Genomic DNA, 17,904 nt, shown 5'->3' with positions numbered 1-17,904 from the left:
TTTCCTTTCAAAAAGAGTGTGTCTTCTTTCTTTAACTTGCAAAAAGTGCAGATTTAAATTGGCACTTTTATAAATGTACCTTGTCACTCCCCTCTGGCTACAAATCGAACAATGGGATGTGTTACTTTCTGGTTCGGTTAGCTCAATGGAGCTAAACTCAAGAGTCAGACAATTGCCCAGAGCACCTGCCTTGCAAAGACTTCTCAGTGACAGCCACAGAACATCTGGGCTGGGCTAGAAGGACTTCCAAAGGCTGCAGACATGAGATCTGCATGTTTTAAAACCTGTTTTTAGTTATACCCCCTTTGAGAAAACAATTGCATACCGTAATTGCCTGCATGCATGTTTTCATTGGGATATGTCTACCAAAGAGTGATGCATTTTTATGCATTGTATTCAACTGAGTGTACCTTTTTTAACATCTATGAACATTTTACAATGGAGTAGGCCAAAAATTGAATCCACAAGTGTTATATCTATTCAACACACAAACCTAATAATGTAAACTGTTAGATTTGATGTAATATCACAATCCATTAGAGAATAAAAGAGTTAGCGATTAGTTGTAGGTTTTTTTATTTTGGATTTGTATTGAATACAACTTTTTGTTGTTACAACTTGGCATCCATTGAAAATTCCAAACATATGAATCATGTGAAAATTGAATGTCTGAATTGCATGTTCATGCAGAACATCTAGAACAAGTAATGGCATAACACAGTAATGATGATTGCCGGGACATTCTGTGATGGTAAAGATTTTTGCTTCATTCAATGATGGCTGTAAAATCTTGCAACCCAAAAAAAAATCAAATCATGACATCAGTGTTTTTTTTCCTCTGGTTTGTTTAATTTACCCATATCATTTAGCACATGAAGTGAATATATGATCAGACAAAGAATTGTGGGTTTTATGCATTATTATGCGATCCCCGTAAATCTTTCAATAAAAAGGAATCAGAAAGAAATTAAACAACAAGTTAAAATCTCCACTAGCATTAAAAAAAGTCAACAGTTATGGCTACATTTCTGCTTATTCTCTTTGTAAGGAAAAAACCTTTTTACAAAGGATCAAACATTTTAGCTTGTCATGGAAGGCATGGGGCAGATATATTTGGACTGAAAGGTTTAGATCAGATATGAATGATTTAAAAGGAATCTGGATAATAAAAGCATAATTTTCTCTTCTTAGTAAATCTGTTTTTTTATGCCCAATATCTTCTATCCCAATATACTTCTAGACACTAATACTACTTGTCAGTTCTATATATTTATTCTACAGTGGATTTATGTGATTTATATCTCAGGGTACTTAAGATTCATTATACTGATTTCTAGTTTAATCAAAATTACAGGGTTATTCACTGAAGTGAGCATTCAAAGTAAATCCAAAGAGAATTTTAAATGTAAGGCCAAAGTAGCTGAAATGGAAGTGTAACTGAATTAGATCATTTCTCCAGTTTGGCTATTTTGACCTTAAAGAGACACTCCTGTTACCAATAAATACGTTGCAGGTTGCTGCAACATAAACCTGCCTTTTAAACCACACCTCCTCACTCCAGAAAAAAAAAATGAGAAGAAGAGGACAGGGGGACATATAATATGGATATCACTACCGGTTTGCAATTTCCCTGACTGTCAGGTTGCAGTCAGGTTGTGAATTATAAACCGCTCACTTAGTACTGTTGGGGCCACGCTATAGGCATACCTTTGATAAGGAAGTATTTTGGGCATGAAGGGGTGCAGCATTATGCAAAACGTTTATTGATGCCTGGAGTGTCCCTTTTAATTTGAAATTTACTTTGAATTCTTACTCTAGTGAAAAACCATAAATGTGGTTTTCTTTCTTTTTTTTGTTCATGATGCAGAGTGCTCAGAAGGAAAGTATGGAATTAACTGTCTGAAATCATGTTCTTGCCATGGAGCTCCATGTAACCATATTACTGGATTATGCATCTGTCCACCAGGGAAATTTGGAGACGACTGTGCAAAAGGTGAGCACCATGGAACATTCTTATCGGGTCTAAAAATAATGCTAATCTGTGCATTGCACGGTTTAATTGGTGTGAGAGCGTGTAATGGCTCAATTATTTTGCAATATGTTTATGCATCCTTTTTAGTTTTGCACAGCGAGACAGGGTGAGTACACTGTCACTTTGTGTGAGACAAACTGGATGTGCCAGGTACATATAAATTCCTGCCAACTACAGAGATATAATATACAGCTGGTTTGTAATTAGCTATGTATGTCCATTCATATCTCTAAGTACCAGGCTCAAGTCAAGAATGGCACTCAACCAAGCCTGCATTTATGGATGTGCATGGTTAAATCTGCACACCTTGAATTCAATCATCTGTTCTTCCAATCAGTTGTATCGCTATTATTATGGTAAATCTGTAACAATGGAAATGGGCCTCACCAATCAAACCAATCCACTCCTCCAGCAAATATTTATTATCCTTGAATACCTTGTTAATATTTAAATATTGCCTTGTTCTATTGAATAAAAGGTCACAAGATTCTGGAAGGTCACAGTTGTCCAAAGCTGCTCTAGAAATCGGTCATAAATCAGACTCCTGCCTGCTTCCACATGGTTCTGGCTTTAGTAGACAGAGCCCTTTGTTTCGAATAGAGAGAAAATCGTTTAGGACATTTAGAATCTGCACCAGTGAAAGTCAATTTGCTACTGAAAAAAAAACCATAATCCATGTTCTCATTTAATAAAACATTAACTTTTCTACCCTTTATGCATCTTCAGAATATGACAGATTTAGCTGTCTTTAGTCTTTTGTAACCTCACACTCCATCAAATTATATGTTCCAAGAAACACACTAAAAATGGATTTATTGGAACACAGAACAGTTCTCTTATTCTTTATTTTGTATTATTGCCGTTTCTTTATAACAGAGGGGATACTATATATCTAGAATTGGTAGCAGAGAAAAGCCACAAAGCTATTTGATGTAATCTACAGGTAAAAGCTAGATTTTAAAAGGTCTGCATCTGCCGACACCTCTGTATATTACTAGTTTGAATTGAAATATTCTTGTTCAGAGGAGGAAGATAACTGGATGCTTCCGTGAAAGTCAAATCTCTCTAGAGGAACTTAATTGTTGGTATTGCTAAGGAGAGCTATGGCAGTGTCTTAAAGAGCCATTTAAATAGGAGTCTTCCATCACAGAGGTGCATTAAAATGATACATTGTGATAACCTGAGCATCGCTATCTGAGAGTCGGGTTTCCATCAGTGTATTTTGCATGATTTGCAAATTGTTTTATTTTGAAGATTTGTTCCCCTGTTACATTATTGCATGTTTATTTTAAATAAATACATTAAGTAGTCTTTTTTTTTTGTATTCTTTATTTTGATAGTGCTTTCAAAAGAGTACTATTTCCAATGCACAGTTAGATTACCAACATGAAATGTCTGAATACTGCACTTTTTGTTATTAAAGAAAAGCAAGAGATGGAACATGTCAGTAGACAAGTAAATAGGGAACATATACCGCTGTCTACACACACTGACATTCTGATTAATATTTAATGCCACTGGGTTAAACAAAAATAATAGTAAGAGAGAATAGCATGAGGCATAAACAAATATGGTAAGCAGGACTCTGGATGTTGACATCAAGCATGTGTCACTCTGTGTGCCCAGACGCTTCCTATTCAGGTCACCTTACGCCGCAAATAGGCCAGATTCAGGATCTGAGTTCCTCACCAGGACCATTATAACTTACCTGAATCCAGCGCTGATGTCCCTCTGTGCTGGGTCAGGCTCCACCCACGCTCCTCCCCTGCCGACGTCAGCAGACGGAGGAGACCTAATGTGCATGCGCGGCAATGGACCTCCCCTTAGGAAAGCATTATTCAATGCTTTCCTATGGGGAAAATCTGACGCTGGAGGTCCGTGAGGACGTCCAGCGTCAGATAACAGACCAAAAGTCTGTTTGGATTCCAGAAGCGCCCCAGTGGCTGTCTGGTAGACAGCCACTGGGGCAGACTTAGAGCTGCAATGTAAACTAACATAAGATTTTTTGTGTCTGTTTTGAATATAATTTTTTAATATTAGTTTACTATATAGAATCATTCTTATTTTTATACATATAAAGGGATTATAAATAGAGATCTCTACTTTTATAGGGCACCTTTTTAGTCTTATTTCTCTTTCATATTTTTATTTGTTTTTTATAAGTTGATAATGGGAGTTATACTTTTACTCACTTAGGGATTGTGTATATAGCAACGGAAGTTAACAAAGTATTCTGATTCATTATACCGTTTGAAATTAATAGTATAAAGTTCCAAGCCATCATGTCTCGGTATAGTTAGAGAATAGATTAGGTGGGACTAATGATACCCACTTTTCTGATACAAAACATTAAAAAACCCTAAGGTGAGAACGGAAAGGTTCTTTTCACTTACTGAGACAAGTGTTACCTTGGTGACATGAGTAAATAAAGTAAAGTAATCTAATGTGCCGAATTCTCCAGTTATGGAATTTGGATACACTTTAACTACGAGATTATGTATTTACAATCATTGACTTCCTGTTTAATTTAGAAAATCTTACGTTATTTTACTTTCTTTTTCATGCCTGTAAATATGAGAAACGGCAGTTGTATTTAAACCCGATCAGGCGGGGTTACTATGGTAACAAAAGTAAATAGAGAATAGCAATGGTTATATGCTGCCTATAATAAGTAACTATTTTTTGAGCAATCAAGCACTTACACTTAGTAACTAACTAGTTACATAGAAATCAACTTTGTAGTATACATCGTAGTTTTGGATTTGCCGTGTGCAAATGATTGTCGGCAAAACTGCTATATAAAGAGAACGCAGAGACACAGACCTCATCCATTGAAAAAGCCGCCGAAGCGGAGAAACGCGTTTGGAGAGGTCTGATATCAGCCAGCATCTGGAGTATAAAGAGGACTGTTATTTGATATTTTTTCAGCAGTATACATCTTTGCTAACTCGGGACGCCGAGCATTCAAATAAGGTCTGGACTTTAATATTATCATTTTTTATGCGGCTGTTTTTTAGCTATTTTTTATAGACATATTTTCATATGCAAAAGTGATTGTTTCTTTTCTGTGATATATTTGTCTGCATTTTATCAATAAATGTATATTTTTTACTCAATTTGAGTGTATAAATAAGGTCAGTTTCAAGACCTTTTGAGAGAGGGGTTTATTTTATTTTATGCAACAACGATGATATTATCAGTGAAAATTACGCTTTTTGCATTTTTCACACACAAACGGCACTTTCAGTGATGATATAATTGTTGTGATACGTTTTACTGTTTGGAAACACTAATATTTGTGTTGAGCAAAGTCTCCCGAGTATAACAGTACCCCCCATGTACAGGTTTTATAGTGTTTTTGAAAGCTACAGGGTCAAATATATGGCTTGATTTTCAGTTTTTTCACATTGAAATTTGCCAGATTGGTTATGTTGCCTTTAAGAGAGTATGGTAGCCAAGGAATGAGAATTACCCCCATGATGGCATACTATTTGCAAAAGAAGACAACCCAAGGCATTGCATTTGAGGTATGTTCAGTATTTTTTAGTAGCCACTTAGTCACAAACACTGGCCAAATTTGGTGTTCATAATAGTTTTTTGCATTTTTAACACACAAACAAATATATGTGCTAACTTTGACCAGTGTTTGTGACTAAGTGGCTAAAAAAAATGGAATGACCATAACCCATATTGAATACCATCGGTTGTCTACTTTAAAAAAAAAAAAATATGTACACGTGAGGTGTGATTCAGAGATTTATGACAGATAACAGTGTTACAAAGTTACTATTGATACATTTTAAAAATGTATATTTTGAAACAGCAATGTCCTACTTGTACTTATTGCCCTATAACAGTGATGATGAACCTTTTTGAGCCAGAGTGCCCAAACCGCAATACATGCCAACTTTTCTTTCCTTAAAGTGCCAACATGGCAATTGCGTGTGTGTGGGGGGGTGCTGTGTGTGTGTGTGTGGGGGGGGGGGGTGCTGTGTAAGTGTGTGCATGTGTGGGGGGATGCTGTGTGTGTGTGTGTGGGGGGGGGTGCTGTGTGTGTGGGGGGGGTGCTGTGTGTGTGTGTGTGTGGGGGGCGCTGTGTGTGTGTGGGGGGCGCTGTGTGTGTGGGGGGGGTAGCTGTGTGTGTGTGGGGGGTAGCTGTGTGTGTGGGGGGGGTAGCTGTGTGTGTGGGGGGGGGTAGCTGTGTGTGTGGGGGGTGCTGTGTGTGTGGGGGGTGCTGTGTGTGTGGGGGTGCTGTGTGTGTGGGGGTGCTGTGTGTGTGTGTGGGGGGGTGCTGTGTGTGTGTGTGGGGGGTGCTGTGTGTGTGTGGGGGGGTGCTGTGTGTGTGGGGGGCGCTGTGTGTGTGGGGGGGGCGCTGTGTGTGTGGGGGGGCGCTGTGTGTGTGGGGGGGTAGCTGTGTGTGGGGGGGGTAGCTGTGTGTGTGGGGGGTGCTGTGTGTGTGGGGGGTGCTGTGTGTGGGTGGGGGGGTGCTGTGTGTGGGTGGGGGGGTGCTGTGTGTGGGTGGGGGGGCATCTGTGTGTGGGTGGGGGGGCATCTGTGTATGGGTGGGGGGTGCTGTGTGTGGGTGGGGGGGGTGCTGTGTGTGGGTGGGGGGTGCTGTGGGGGGGTGCTGTGTGTGTGTGTGTGTGTGTGGGGGGGTGCTGTGTGTGTGTGGAGGGGGTGCTGTGTGTGTGGGGGGGGTGCTGTGTGTGTGTGTATGAGAGGGATGCTGTATGTGTGTGTGTGTGTGTGTATGAGAGGGGTGCTGTATGTGTGAGAGGGGTGCTGTGGGGGGTAAGGGTGCTGTGGCAGCATCGCACGGGAGGACAGGGAAGCTGCATCACAGATCCCTCCCCCTGCCTCCCGACCCGGGAAAGCAGAGTAGGCGCCTGCAGTTTCGGGCAGGCAGGTGCCTACTCTGCATTACTGGCGGACCTATGGCCGCGTGCCAACAGAAAGGGCCCGGCGTGCCACCTGTGGCACGCGTGCCATAGGTTCGCCATCACTGCCCTATAACTTTCCCAAAAAAGCTAAGAACATGTTAACATTGGGTATTTCTAAACTCAGGACAAAGTTTAGAAACTATTTAGCGTGGGTGTTTTTGGCTGTTGTAAATGCGTAATAGATTTTGGGGGTCAAAGTTAAAAAAAGTGTTTTTTAAAAATGTTTGAATTATATTTTATAAACATTTTTTATAGTAAATTATATGATATGATGAAAATAATGCTATCTTTAGAAAGACTGTTTAATGGCGAGAAAAACAGTATATAATATGTGTGGGTACAGTAAATGTGTAATAGGAAAATTACATCTAAACACAAACACCGCAGGAATGTAAAAACAACCCTGGTCCGAAACGGTAAGAACATTGAAAAACATTCTGGTTAAGGGGTTAACTTCTACTACCAATACTCCAATATGATCTAAGTAACAGAGATCCTGTAAAGGGTTATTTACTAAAGTGAGGATTTAAAGTGAACTTCAAATTTAAGTCCGACATAGCTGATCTGGAAACATTCTATAAGTCAGCTATGAGGTCTGTTCAGCTACTTTGGGCTAACATTTGCAATTCACTTAGAATTCATACTTTAGTGAATAAACCTGTAAAATCCCAATGTGAGTTCATTAACAGAGACTGCCTAGGTTCCAACCTGCTTATGTGCTAATATCATAAACAGAGCTCCCTTATGTCCTAAACTAACCTAAGCTAGGGGTTTTGATCTGTCAATACAGCTGGTGTGCAGTCAGTTTGGGGCCAGCTATGAATTTACAAGAATTTTCACTGTGAGCCACAACACTGAGGAATCCTCAAGCTGAGTTGTGGTTGGAACCTTTAAATAGTTGCCATATTTCTATGTCTGTACAGATTGCCCATCAGGCCGTTGGGGAACTGGCTGCCAGGAGATCTGTCCCAAGTGTGAAAACAATGCCAGCTGTAACCCGGCAACTGGGGAATGTATGTGCTCACAAGGTTTTACTGGCAGACTATGCAAAGAGTGTAAGTCATGTACTGGTCTAACTGTTGTTTATGATCAAGAAAGTAGCTATGGATTCATTTATAAACAAGATATACAATCTCAATATTTTTACTCAGATAATGTGTGTTTACTTAAAAGGCTTAACTAAAAATGCAACCTTTATAAAGCAAAAGGCTTTTAGTACTGGAATTTCTGCAATTGTCATTTCTTTTTTTTTTTAACATTCTTTATTGTTCAGTTTTTGCAGATTGTTGCTCACAAAAATATTGTGTATGGTATTCAGCAGCGGTGGGTGTACACCATAAAAAGTTGGGGGATACAGAAAAAAAGAGGGGTGGGGAAGAGGCAAGTTACAGAACAGAGATATTGTCACGAGCATCACATTTCTAGGTGATAGCCTTTCGTGCCCACCTGGCCTTGGTTGGTCCGCTGGCAATGATAGTGTATGGTGCTGGTTACCAATCTACCCTTGCCCTTGGCAATTGTCATTTTTTAAGGTAATGTTATGAAAATTGTAAAGGTTGTTGTCTACGCTACATGAATTGACTAGCAGGAGACGAGTAATGTGTACTCCCCTCCTGCTGGTTGCTTTGGCATTGCACCCACTTGTGCTGCCTTATGGTAGCGATGGCCTGGCCGGGGGCACTTTTCCCATGAGGCACAGGGCTGAACCAGTCATGGTCCAGATCCACCCCCCAAAAAGGGCTACCCCTCTCCCCCAAAAAGGGCTACCCCTCTCCCCCCATCCCCAGCTATGCCACTGTATATATTGAATATTGTTGAAAATTCTAAATTTCCATGCATTCTAATTTAAAAATCACCAACAAAGTACTCCACAACTGTAACCCAAAACATCTGTGACAGTTGAAACCCTGACAATGCTGACCGGTTATATTTTTAATATGGTCATGCTAAAACTAAAAGAATTTTTTTTTTACTAAATTAGTGTCATAAATCAAGCAAGGACTCTGCACGGGGATATGGAGGTTTATGCAGATACATGCTATTCCACAAATGTTAAACAATCAATCAAAAAAAGAAAGGAAAAACAAGGTGGCTGGGTCCTAAAATAATATTGTCATAATCCACATCAAGTACACTCCAAATCAAACAATAAAACACACAAACAAAAAAGAATGGTCCGACACTCTCCAAAATGATAGTAGTGTTGTATTTACTCTGGCCCTTCAGATGTTGCTGAACTACAACTCCCGTGATTCTTTGAATGGAATAGATAGCCAGAGAATCACGGGAGTTGTAGTTCAGCAACATCTGGAGGGCCAGAATTTGGAGAACCCTGCTTAGTGCATAATAGGAAGCACACAAACAGCAATATTTCGGCAAGCACAGGAACTTGAAATTTGCTTCCTGCTTTGCACTAAATTAAGCACTGCATTAATTTGTGTTGTTTATGTATTACTTGTGGGGCGATACTGGAGGTCTATACAGCATGTCGATTTAGTGCTCATCCATTCGTCGTAGTATGTAAAAGAAACATACAAACCAACCTGTTGACAAATCAACCTATGTGTTAATACATAGCTAAAGGTGGCTTCCATAGAGCTATGTCCACATTTACCCTCATAATTAACAACCTCCACTGATAAACAGAACAAGTGGAAAGTAGAATCATTATTCACATATACCCTATTATCTTTCTGCAAAAGAATGATTCAACTGTTAGACAGAAAAGCAGAGGGAAGAGTGGATACTAAGCCCATCCAAATGTGAAACTATCCTAAAGGTACCTCGGCAGTAAGAATATATATACACCACAAGGCTGATAGCTACTATGTTAAGAAAGACCTCCTTAGCTTGCCTTATACCTCAGCTTAAAATATCCAATAGCATAGCCTAATCAGCCTACAAATTCCCTGTAATTAGCTATCATTGCTATGCAATACTATTAACCATCACTGAACTTAAAGTGTCCATTAAATCACTGTGGATAGACGAGGTGTATATGGATCAACAGCAAGGTAGGCTTTTTCAGCCTTTGTAACTATATATTAATGTGCAACCTCGTGGGAAAAATTAACAAAAAACGGTCCAACTCATGTTTTGATTCCAAAGAGTGCACCTTTGCCAGGAATCCAACATCAACTGAATTTAGGCAGATAGGTAGTTATATCTTAACGTGGATTCCTTTTTATGTGTTTCTTTGTTTCAATGGGTCCGTATAGTACTGTGTTTAGCCTATAAGGTGTGGAAATATTGTCTATTTTCTTAATTACAGAACAAGGTTTTTCTTGATTCACAACCACATTTTATTTTTTACCAGCATGTCCTCTTGGATGGTTTGGCCAAGGCTGTCAGATGAGATGTGTCTGTCAGAATAGTGCCCATTGCGACCCAATAACAGGAAGGTGTCAGTGCCCCCCTGGATGGACAGGCTATAACTGCAGGAAAGGTATTGTTGAAGCATTCTTCCATATGTTTGTAATATTGAGGTTAACATCCTTGAAAACAGAAGAATTGAAAACAGTTGTACAGAGTTCATGAAAAAAATAGAGGAAACTGGAAGTGATCCATTATTTTCACATTTAAATGGAATGGAAGAATATAAACATTACATTTCCAACCTAATAAATTCCAATAGATGTCAAAGTATACTCCATAAAACTGACATATATGTGCATTATTAGGGTTTGAATTTATATAGCATAAGTAAAAGACTAGCGAACCGGATACTTGCTGAAATGGGGTGTCAGATCAAAAGCTGAGTTCAAAGAAATTCAGGTATATGGCTCAGCACTGCCAAACTTAGAAAATCTGGTTAAACTTACCTTGCAAGAATTTAATTTTGCCAAAGGATAGTAAGAGCTACAGGAGATGTTTGTGTCTTTCAGCTGGCTGTTGTAATCACAGAGCGTGGTTTACTTAATCAAAATACACAATAAAGTATATTTATCTACTGGGTGCAAAAATACACTTAAAGCATTAGAACTACTACAGCTTAATGTAGTGGTTCTGGGAAAAAGAGACTGTCACTGCAGTTACAGCAATGTGGACACAGCCTTTTCTGAGAAAAGGCAGTGTTTATATTGCTGTCTTGTGCCACCTCTAGTAGCTCTCACTCACTAGAGGGGCTTTCTGGTTGCAGTTCTGCAATCTTCTCAGGACCTAAGTTCAATGCCTCCATGTTCTATATTGAAATGCATTGAGTCAATGACTCTCTATAAAGAGATGTTGATTGGTGTTGCAATATGATTGCGTACTAGCCCCTCAATACTTCCCTATGGGACAGCATTGGATCGGATGAGATCATCAGTATTGATGATCTCGGCCTGATAGAAGTGTAAATCGCAGCAAGAAAGTCATGCCAAGTGACTAATGGTGAGACAATTTAATCAGTTCAATATAATTGGGGGGTGGCTTAGAATCTAAATAGGCCATACATCACTAAAGGAAAGCTCTAATGTGTAGGAATACATTTGACTATTTCTGAGTGAGGCCTGATAGTTTTCCAACAAACAGACAATAAATACCCATTACCTACAATATACTTGTTTTATATTCTTTAAATGAAGATTTTTTTAAAAAATATTTCTCTTGAATTGCAGCCTGTGATGACAGCCATTGGGGAGAAGACTGTCTTAAATCATGCAACTGTAGCAATAACGGTGGGAACTGTAACCCTGTCACTGGACAATGTATCTGTGAATCAGGATATACTGGACTACACTGTGATCAAAGTAAGTTACTATCACTGGACTGGATTACACTGTGATCAAAGTAAGTTATTATCACTGGACTGGACTACCCTGTGGTCAAAGTAAGTTATTATCAATGGATTGGACTACTCTGTGATCAAAGTAAGTTACTATTACTGGTCAGGACTACACTGTGATTGAAAGAGTAAGTTAGGGTTGATCTGTCTATATTCACTAACCCTCTGGTTCTCAACTAGATTTCAAGGACACACAACAGTTCAGTATCTATAGATATACTTCAACAGAATTGTGTATTTCCAAAATCCCGGTCCATTGGTGGTTAGTGATGCACTAGAAAGGTTCTGTCAACTTTAGAGTATCACTTTAGTTTGGGTTTGCACTGGATTTCAACAGGAACAAGAAACAAATCCTGAAGTTGCAGTCTCTTGACATGTTTAGCTGAACTAAAAAATTCACATTAGACGTCCTATTTAATAGATTTACAATCAAGGTCACTCTAGTACATGAGTAGGCAACCTTTGGCACACAAGATGTTGTGGAGTATATCTCCATGGATGATTTACCAGAATTATGACTGGTAGAGCATTATGGAAGATGTAGTCCACAACTTGCCCGAGATGTGCCAATGGTTGTCTACCTGTGCTCTAGTAAATGCTTGAAAAGTCCAGTGCTGCAATGCATGGTTCTGTAAACCATGCATTTCTAAACCAATTCATTATAATTATTATGCAGACCATGGCTGATTTATCATAGTGTTCTGCTCTAAACAGTGGTCTAAAATACTAAAAAGGACTATCACCATGGATACTTATGGAAGTAGTTGGCACATTCAATTGGTGATCCCTTCTCTTTTACATTTCTGCACCACTTTTTAGAATAGAACACTTTGATACATATCCCCGAATGCTGATGATTTTGACACGAGGGCACACTGTGGTCAGGCATTGTACATATTTAAAGAACATAGTCAGAAAAACATATTTCAGTACTGGAGTTATCTTCTTGAACCCCTTAAGGACCAAACTTCTGGAATAGAAGGGAATCATGACATGTCACACATATCATGTGTCCTTAAGAGGTTAATTCACCAAAATTATAAAAAACTATATTTCTTACATTTTGCAGTGTTAAATTGTTAATGTTCCTAGTATGACGTAAAATGTTAACAAACTCAAATTCCCATAGTAACCCCTTTAAGGTATATGTAATAATGTTTTTAATCACTGTAGACGTTGATGAGTAATATTATGTGAAGTAGCTATATTGGTCAAGTCGAAATAGCATTACCTTGCCTATTTTGTTATCTTGACACATGATTAATTTGTCTCAAAGTATATTTTTCATATACTTTATATATTTTGTATTTTTACTCTTTGAAAATTTTTAAAAAATACTTTAGAATTGCATATAATGTCCATTATATCGTGTTTAACATTATTTTCCATGCTTTCAAACCAGACTAACACCAGGGGCCAGCATAGCTAAGTGGATATAATAATGATGTGTTGATTTTAAAACATATTACTTTTGAAACAATGTAATTCTGTAGGGATAGTACGGTACCTGTAATATCCTTTACACCAATGGCAGTGATATATATATATATATATATATATATCTTTAATACTTTTTTTATATATATAATCTGTGAAAAATCAGTTGGAGAAAAATGATCACTGAAATATGACTAGCTAGCTACTGTAAGGAGTCTCAAGAGTTTTAAATGACCCATAATAGTATTATATTTTAAGAAATTTACATTTATTAATTTTCATTTTTTACTATAGAATGCCCAGATGGCTGGTATGGCAAAGACTGTGAACATCAATGCCAGTGTGCCAACAGTGCAACTTGTGACCATGTGAGTGGAGCATGTACTTGTGTAGCAGGCTGGAGAGGAACATTCTGTGAATTACGTATGTACCTACACCTTAATTTTAATTATAATTACAATTTTATTTTATTTTTATAGTGGTTTTAAAAAAATATATTTTTTGTCAGTGTAATTTTCTTTATTTTATATTAAAAAGAAAAAAAAACTTAAAAAATACAAAACAATTACATCATCATTCAATCATGTCTATGGATCACGAATTGCACACATTAAACAATTAAAATGTAACCATTTTTGTAAAGGTTTTCAAAACATACATTTCATTGTCTTTTGATCTCTTTATTATTTACTTTAGATGTATGGTTTTTTTTAAGCAGCAGCATTATAATGAAATCTGTACATAACAAAATTAGTCTCCAATGTTTGTCATGACCGGATGTCTTTCAAAGTGGACTTGTTATTAAACTAATATGCTACATCATTTTGTTAAATGCTTATTTTCCAATACAATTTTCAGGACTTTTTGTGAACTTTTTAACTACAAGTGCGCTCATGATAGAGAGAACTTTAATGGCACTTTACTATATAAACAACCAAGCTACATTGATTTAAGAAAAATAATAATGTATGGTTTATCTAGATTGTTTATTATACAATAATTACTATGTAGGGGCCTTAGTTTAATAGAACAGGCCCAGATTTAAAGTATCAATGTATGTAGGGATTGGGCAACAGCAGAAATTCATCAACAGACTAACATATACTTACTTGACTTGTTTATTATATAATAAATGCTAGGACTGGGTTATCGTTTATATGGTAAGAATTTATCAAAAAGACTAAATAAATATCAGTAGCGATTTCAATCCACTGAGTGTACTTCGTTATTTTACATTAAAACCATGGCACATCTGTATTTAAAAAAAACAACAACACAAAACATTTTAAGCAGTTTAATTGAAGTTTAATTAAAGGGTTATCTTGCTTGAGAAATGAAAAACAGTTGGGAATAGTAATAGAAAGTTGATGGTAAGCGAGGTTGGGGAGATACGTTCGCGATGTAATGAATAAGAAAATATATTACAGTCGTAACGGAAGGAGAAGACGCCACAGTGAAGATCAGAGAATGCAATCGATTAATGGGACGAGGAATGTTAATGACAGACAATTCTGTGAAGGAGCCAGCTTATTAGACTGTAGTGGGGGGTACAAAAATCCGCTGATAACTAATGGCTCACTACCAGTATTAGGCATAAGTAACCAAATGAAATGACATGCATCCCCAGTCAGTTTATTTATGCAGTGGAAATGAACACTTATTTTGATACCGTATCTCCTAGCAATTGCCTTGAGTAGAAAGACAAAAATGGAGCACATTAGTCACTCAGAGGAAACGGTCATTAAAATGTAGACATTTACTTGGCTGTTGGCCATGTTGCTGATGGCCGTGTTTATGTGAATAGAAACATGCAAAGATGAAAGGCTTGTAAAATGTAAGTAAACGTAAGCAAACAATTTGTTTTCTGTTTAAAATGTTTGACGGAACATGTGCTAGATCAGGGAAAATTAGGACAAGGAATGAACATTGCGAACTAGGGAGTTTGCACTCAACCAAAACTGGAACACCTCGTTTTTTTCTGGATCAGTTATATTATAGAAAACACTACTAATTCAAGATTCAATTGTATAATGTCTGCACCAGTTCTTCAAATGATGTAGAAGTCATGCTAACCCTTTTGTTCTGTTTTCTGTTTACAGTAACAGATGTCAATCAGTAGGCATTTCTAGGCTGACTACTATGAAATTTCCTATAATTTTATTATCTTCATGTACTTGAATAATGAACTTTAAATATGTCAGGATTGAGATGAGCTTAAACAATGGAAGATTTTAATATATATTTTTAAGGCTACTTTAAGTGTTCTCTATAGATGATAGGTACATCTTGGCATGTTTATCTACAGTACTGTACGCCTAAAATGATATCTTACTCTGTGTCACTTCCTCTATTGAAGATAATAATAAAAAAAATTAATAAAAAATTCTATATCATAGAATCTATTAGTTAACTAAATAATTAAAGACCAGTGACCCAGGCCATCTCACTAATTTACTTCATACACCCTACATGGAATTGTCAGAGTTGTAAGCATATACTATCCTCCACTACTAAAGCATGGAACCTGCTAAAATTTTCTTGAATATAGAAGTACTCATTTTTTTTTTTTACTTTTTTTTTTTTAATCAAGGACTGACTGTACCTTCATAATTACTTTCTTTACATATTGTTATTTGAATGTTTATTTTGCCTTATCTTGCCATGACTTATTTATAAATAGTTGAATAGTTATGCCTTATCCTAATCCTCCTAAAACAAAATGTATGGGGAAAACAAAATGAAAACTTTGGTATATAATTATAAATTACATTTTATGAACTGCTAGGTTTACTATAGTATTTCTTGAAATTTAATGTATACATTATTGTAAAGAAGATAGCACTCTAGGGGGATGACTTCTTAGTAAAGAATACAAACTGCTATTTATTTGGTCAATGTTTTGGTTTGACAGCAGTCCTGAAGAAAGTTTGTGCTGTCAAACTGAAACATTGAGCAAATAAATAACATTTTGTGTTCTTTATTAAGAATTCCCTAGAGTGCCGGTTTTTGAAACTGTAGATTATCTGCTAAATGTTGCACTGGGTCCAAAGTCATAGAATGCCTTGAGTGCAATACTCTGTGTATGTTGATATCTATATATATCTATACACTACTGCAGAATGCCTATGGTTGAACTTCTCTATTTTTCTGCATTATTTTAGCGTGTCCTGATGGGTTTTATGGTCCTGATTGTGCAAACAGTTGTAAATGTGCAAATGGAGCCAAATGTGATCATGCATCTGGATCATGCATGTGTCTTGACGGTTGGGTTGGCACCACATGTAACCAGAGTAAGTTACCATCATTCGAAATTTGGAAATTAGACAATATGTTTAGCTTATTTTAAAAAAATAAAAACAGGATTTGACCATGTTCTAACCTTTCCTATTGTTGGATTAGTACAATATTTCAAAACAAAAAAGCTCAATCACTGGTAAAACTGTCTAACATGAGGCCCTATTCAAGAATATTTTTTGATCAATTTTGCATTACATCAAGTGATATAGGGATATGCATATATCGTGTCATGACAATGAGGGAGCTGATAACAAGAAAATTATCTCTGAGTGTAAATAGCCTTTAGACGACCCTGGGATCGGGATACCTACAAATGGCTAGAACTGTATCTGTGTTATATCTGTATTTATTAAAGTGACTCTGTCACTTCTGTATTTTTCATAAATATATAATATTTCTGAATGTGACTTTTGGAATTTTATTGAAATTCCAAATATGCCAAAAAACAAAGTTTTAAGGTTTTGTCTTATGGACAAGCATGAGGTTGGCAATTGTTGACAAAAGGAGACGCTCTGCTGTCAACATTAGTCCAATCTCATCAGCCATCGCAAGTGTCAGGCATGGGATTTAGACAATGTTTCACTGAGAGACCTAATCTATGGAGGATCCACAGAGTTCAGTGTGCATACACGAGAATACAGCACTGATGAGGCTCCTGTCAGATGAAGCACGAGGTGTTGAAACAGAGCCTGAAGAAGAAAATGTTGGCAGTCACAAGGGACAGCTACAGGGACATGCTTCGGCCACTAGAACTTTGACAAATATGTCACCTTTGGGGGTATCTGCAAAAAATGTGAAGATCCCCCTCCCCCCCAAACTGACAGATCCACTTTGAAATTATATTATAATAAGCTTGTTTATGATTTAAGTTTCAATATTTAGAAGAATATCAATGACACCAAGGTACTGATTATTTTCACAGATAAAATTCCTATAAATAATTAAAATTTGCAGATGTCCTTCTCAGATCTCCCAATGTAAAAAAAGTGTAAATAAAATCCTGTTGAGTAAGTGAAATTCTCCTTACTTTGAAATGACACAAATTCCCTATTTTGGTGAATAAATTCCATGTTCTTTGATAAAATAGATGGGAGTAAGTATCTGAAAAGATTGTGATTGTAATCACTAACATTGGGTAGTTGACTAGTACTGTCTACCGATTTTTTCTGACTATTATTCTCTTAAATTAATTCTACTTAGAATGTGAGCCGGGCAAATATGGGAATCAGTGTAAGCAGACGTGTAACTGTTTAAATGGAGCTACATGTGACCACGTAACCGGAACCTGTTTCTGTTCCCCTGGATGGACAGGGAACACCTGCCAGAAAGGTAAACTTACATTTAAGAACCTCTGTGATCCATCACCTGCATAGTTACATTCTAATAAATATCTCGGGAGTTCAGTGCATATAGATGACAGTATATTGGATCTC

At 37.2% G+C, this 17,904-nt stretch overlaps 1 protein-coding gene across 2 annotated transcripts in view; it reads left to right on the top strand.

Annotated features, from left to right (window-relative positions):
* The window catches only part of MEGF6 (multiple EGF like domains 6), a 517,377-nt gene that overhangs the window by 458,400 nt on the left and 41,073 nt on the right, over positions 1–17,904 (top strand). For both annotated transcript variants that reach the window (XM_063435729.1, XM_063435730.1), the window contains 7 exons: positions 1,868–1,993; positions 7,896–8,027; positions 10,289–10,417; positions 11,571–11,702; positions 13,469–13,597; positions 16,336–16,464; positions 17,672–17,800. In XM_063435729.1, the coding sequence (XP_063291799.1) occupies positions 1,868–1,993; positions 7,896–8,027; positions 10,289–10,417; positions 11,571–11,702; positions 13,469–13,597; positions 16,336–16,464; positions 17,672–17,800 (906 nt within the window). The remainder of the gene's footprint in view (positions 1–1,867; positions 1,994–7,895; positions 8,028–10,288; positions 10,418–11,570; positions 11,703–13,468; positions 13,598–16,335; positions 16,465–17,671; positions 17,801–17,904) is intronic.

This window comes from Pelobates fuscus, chromosome 11, assembly GCF_036172605.1.
Source record: "Pelobates fuscus isolate aPelFus1 chromosome 11, aPelFus1.pri, whole genome shotgun sequence".
Taxonomy (NCBI): Eukaryota; Metazoa; Chordata; class Amphibia; order Anura; family Pelobatidae; genus Pelobates; species Pelobates fuscus.
This window is presented reverse-complemented; position numbering and strand designations above follow the sequence as displayed.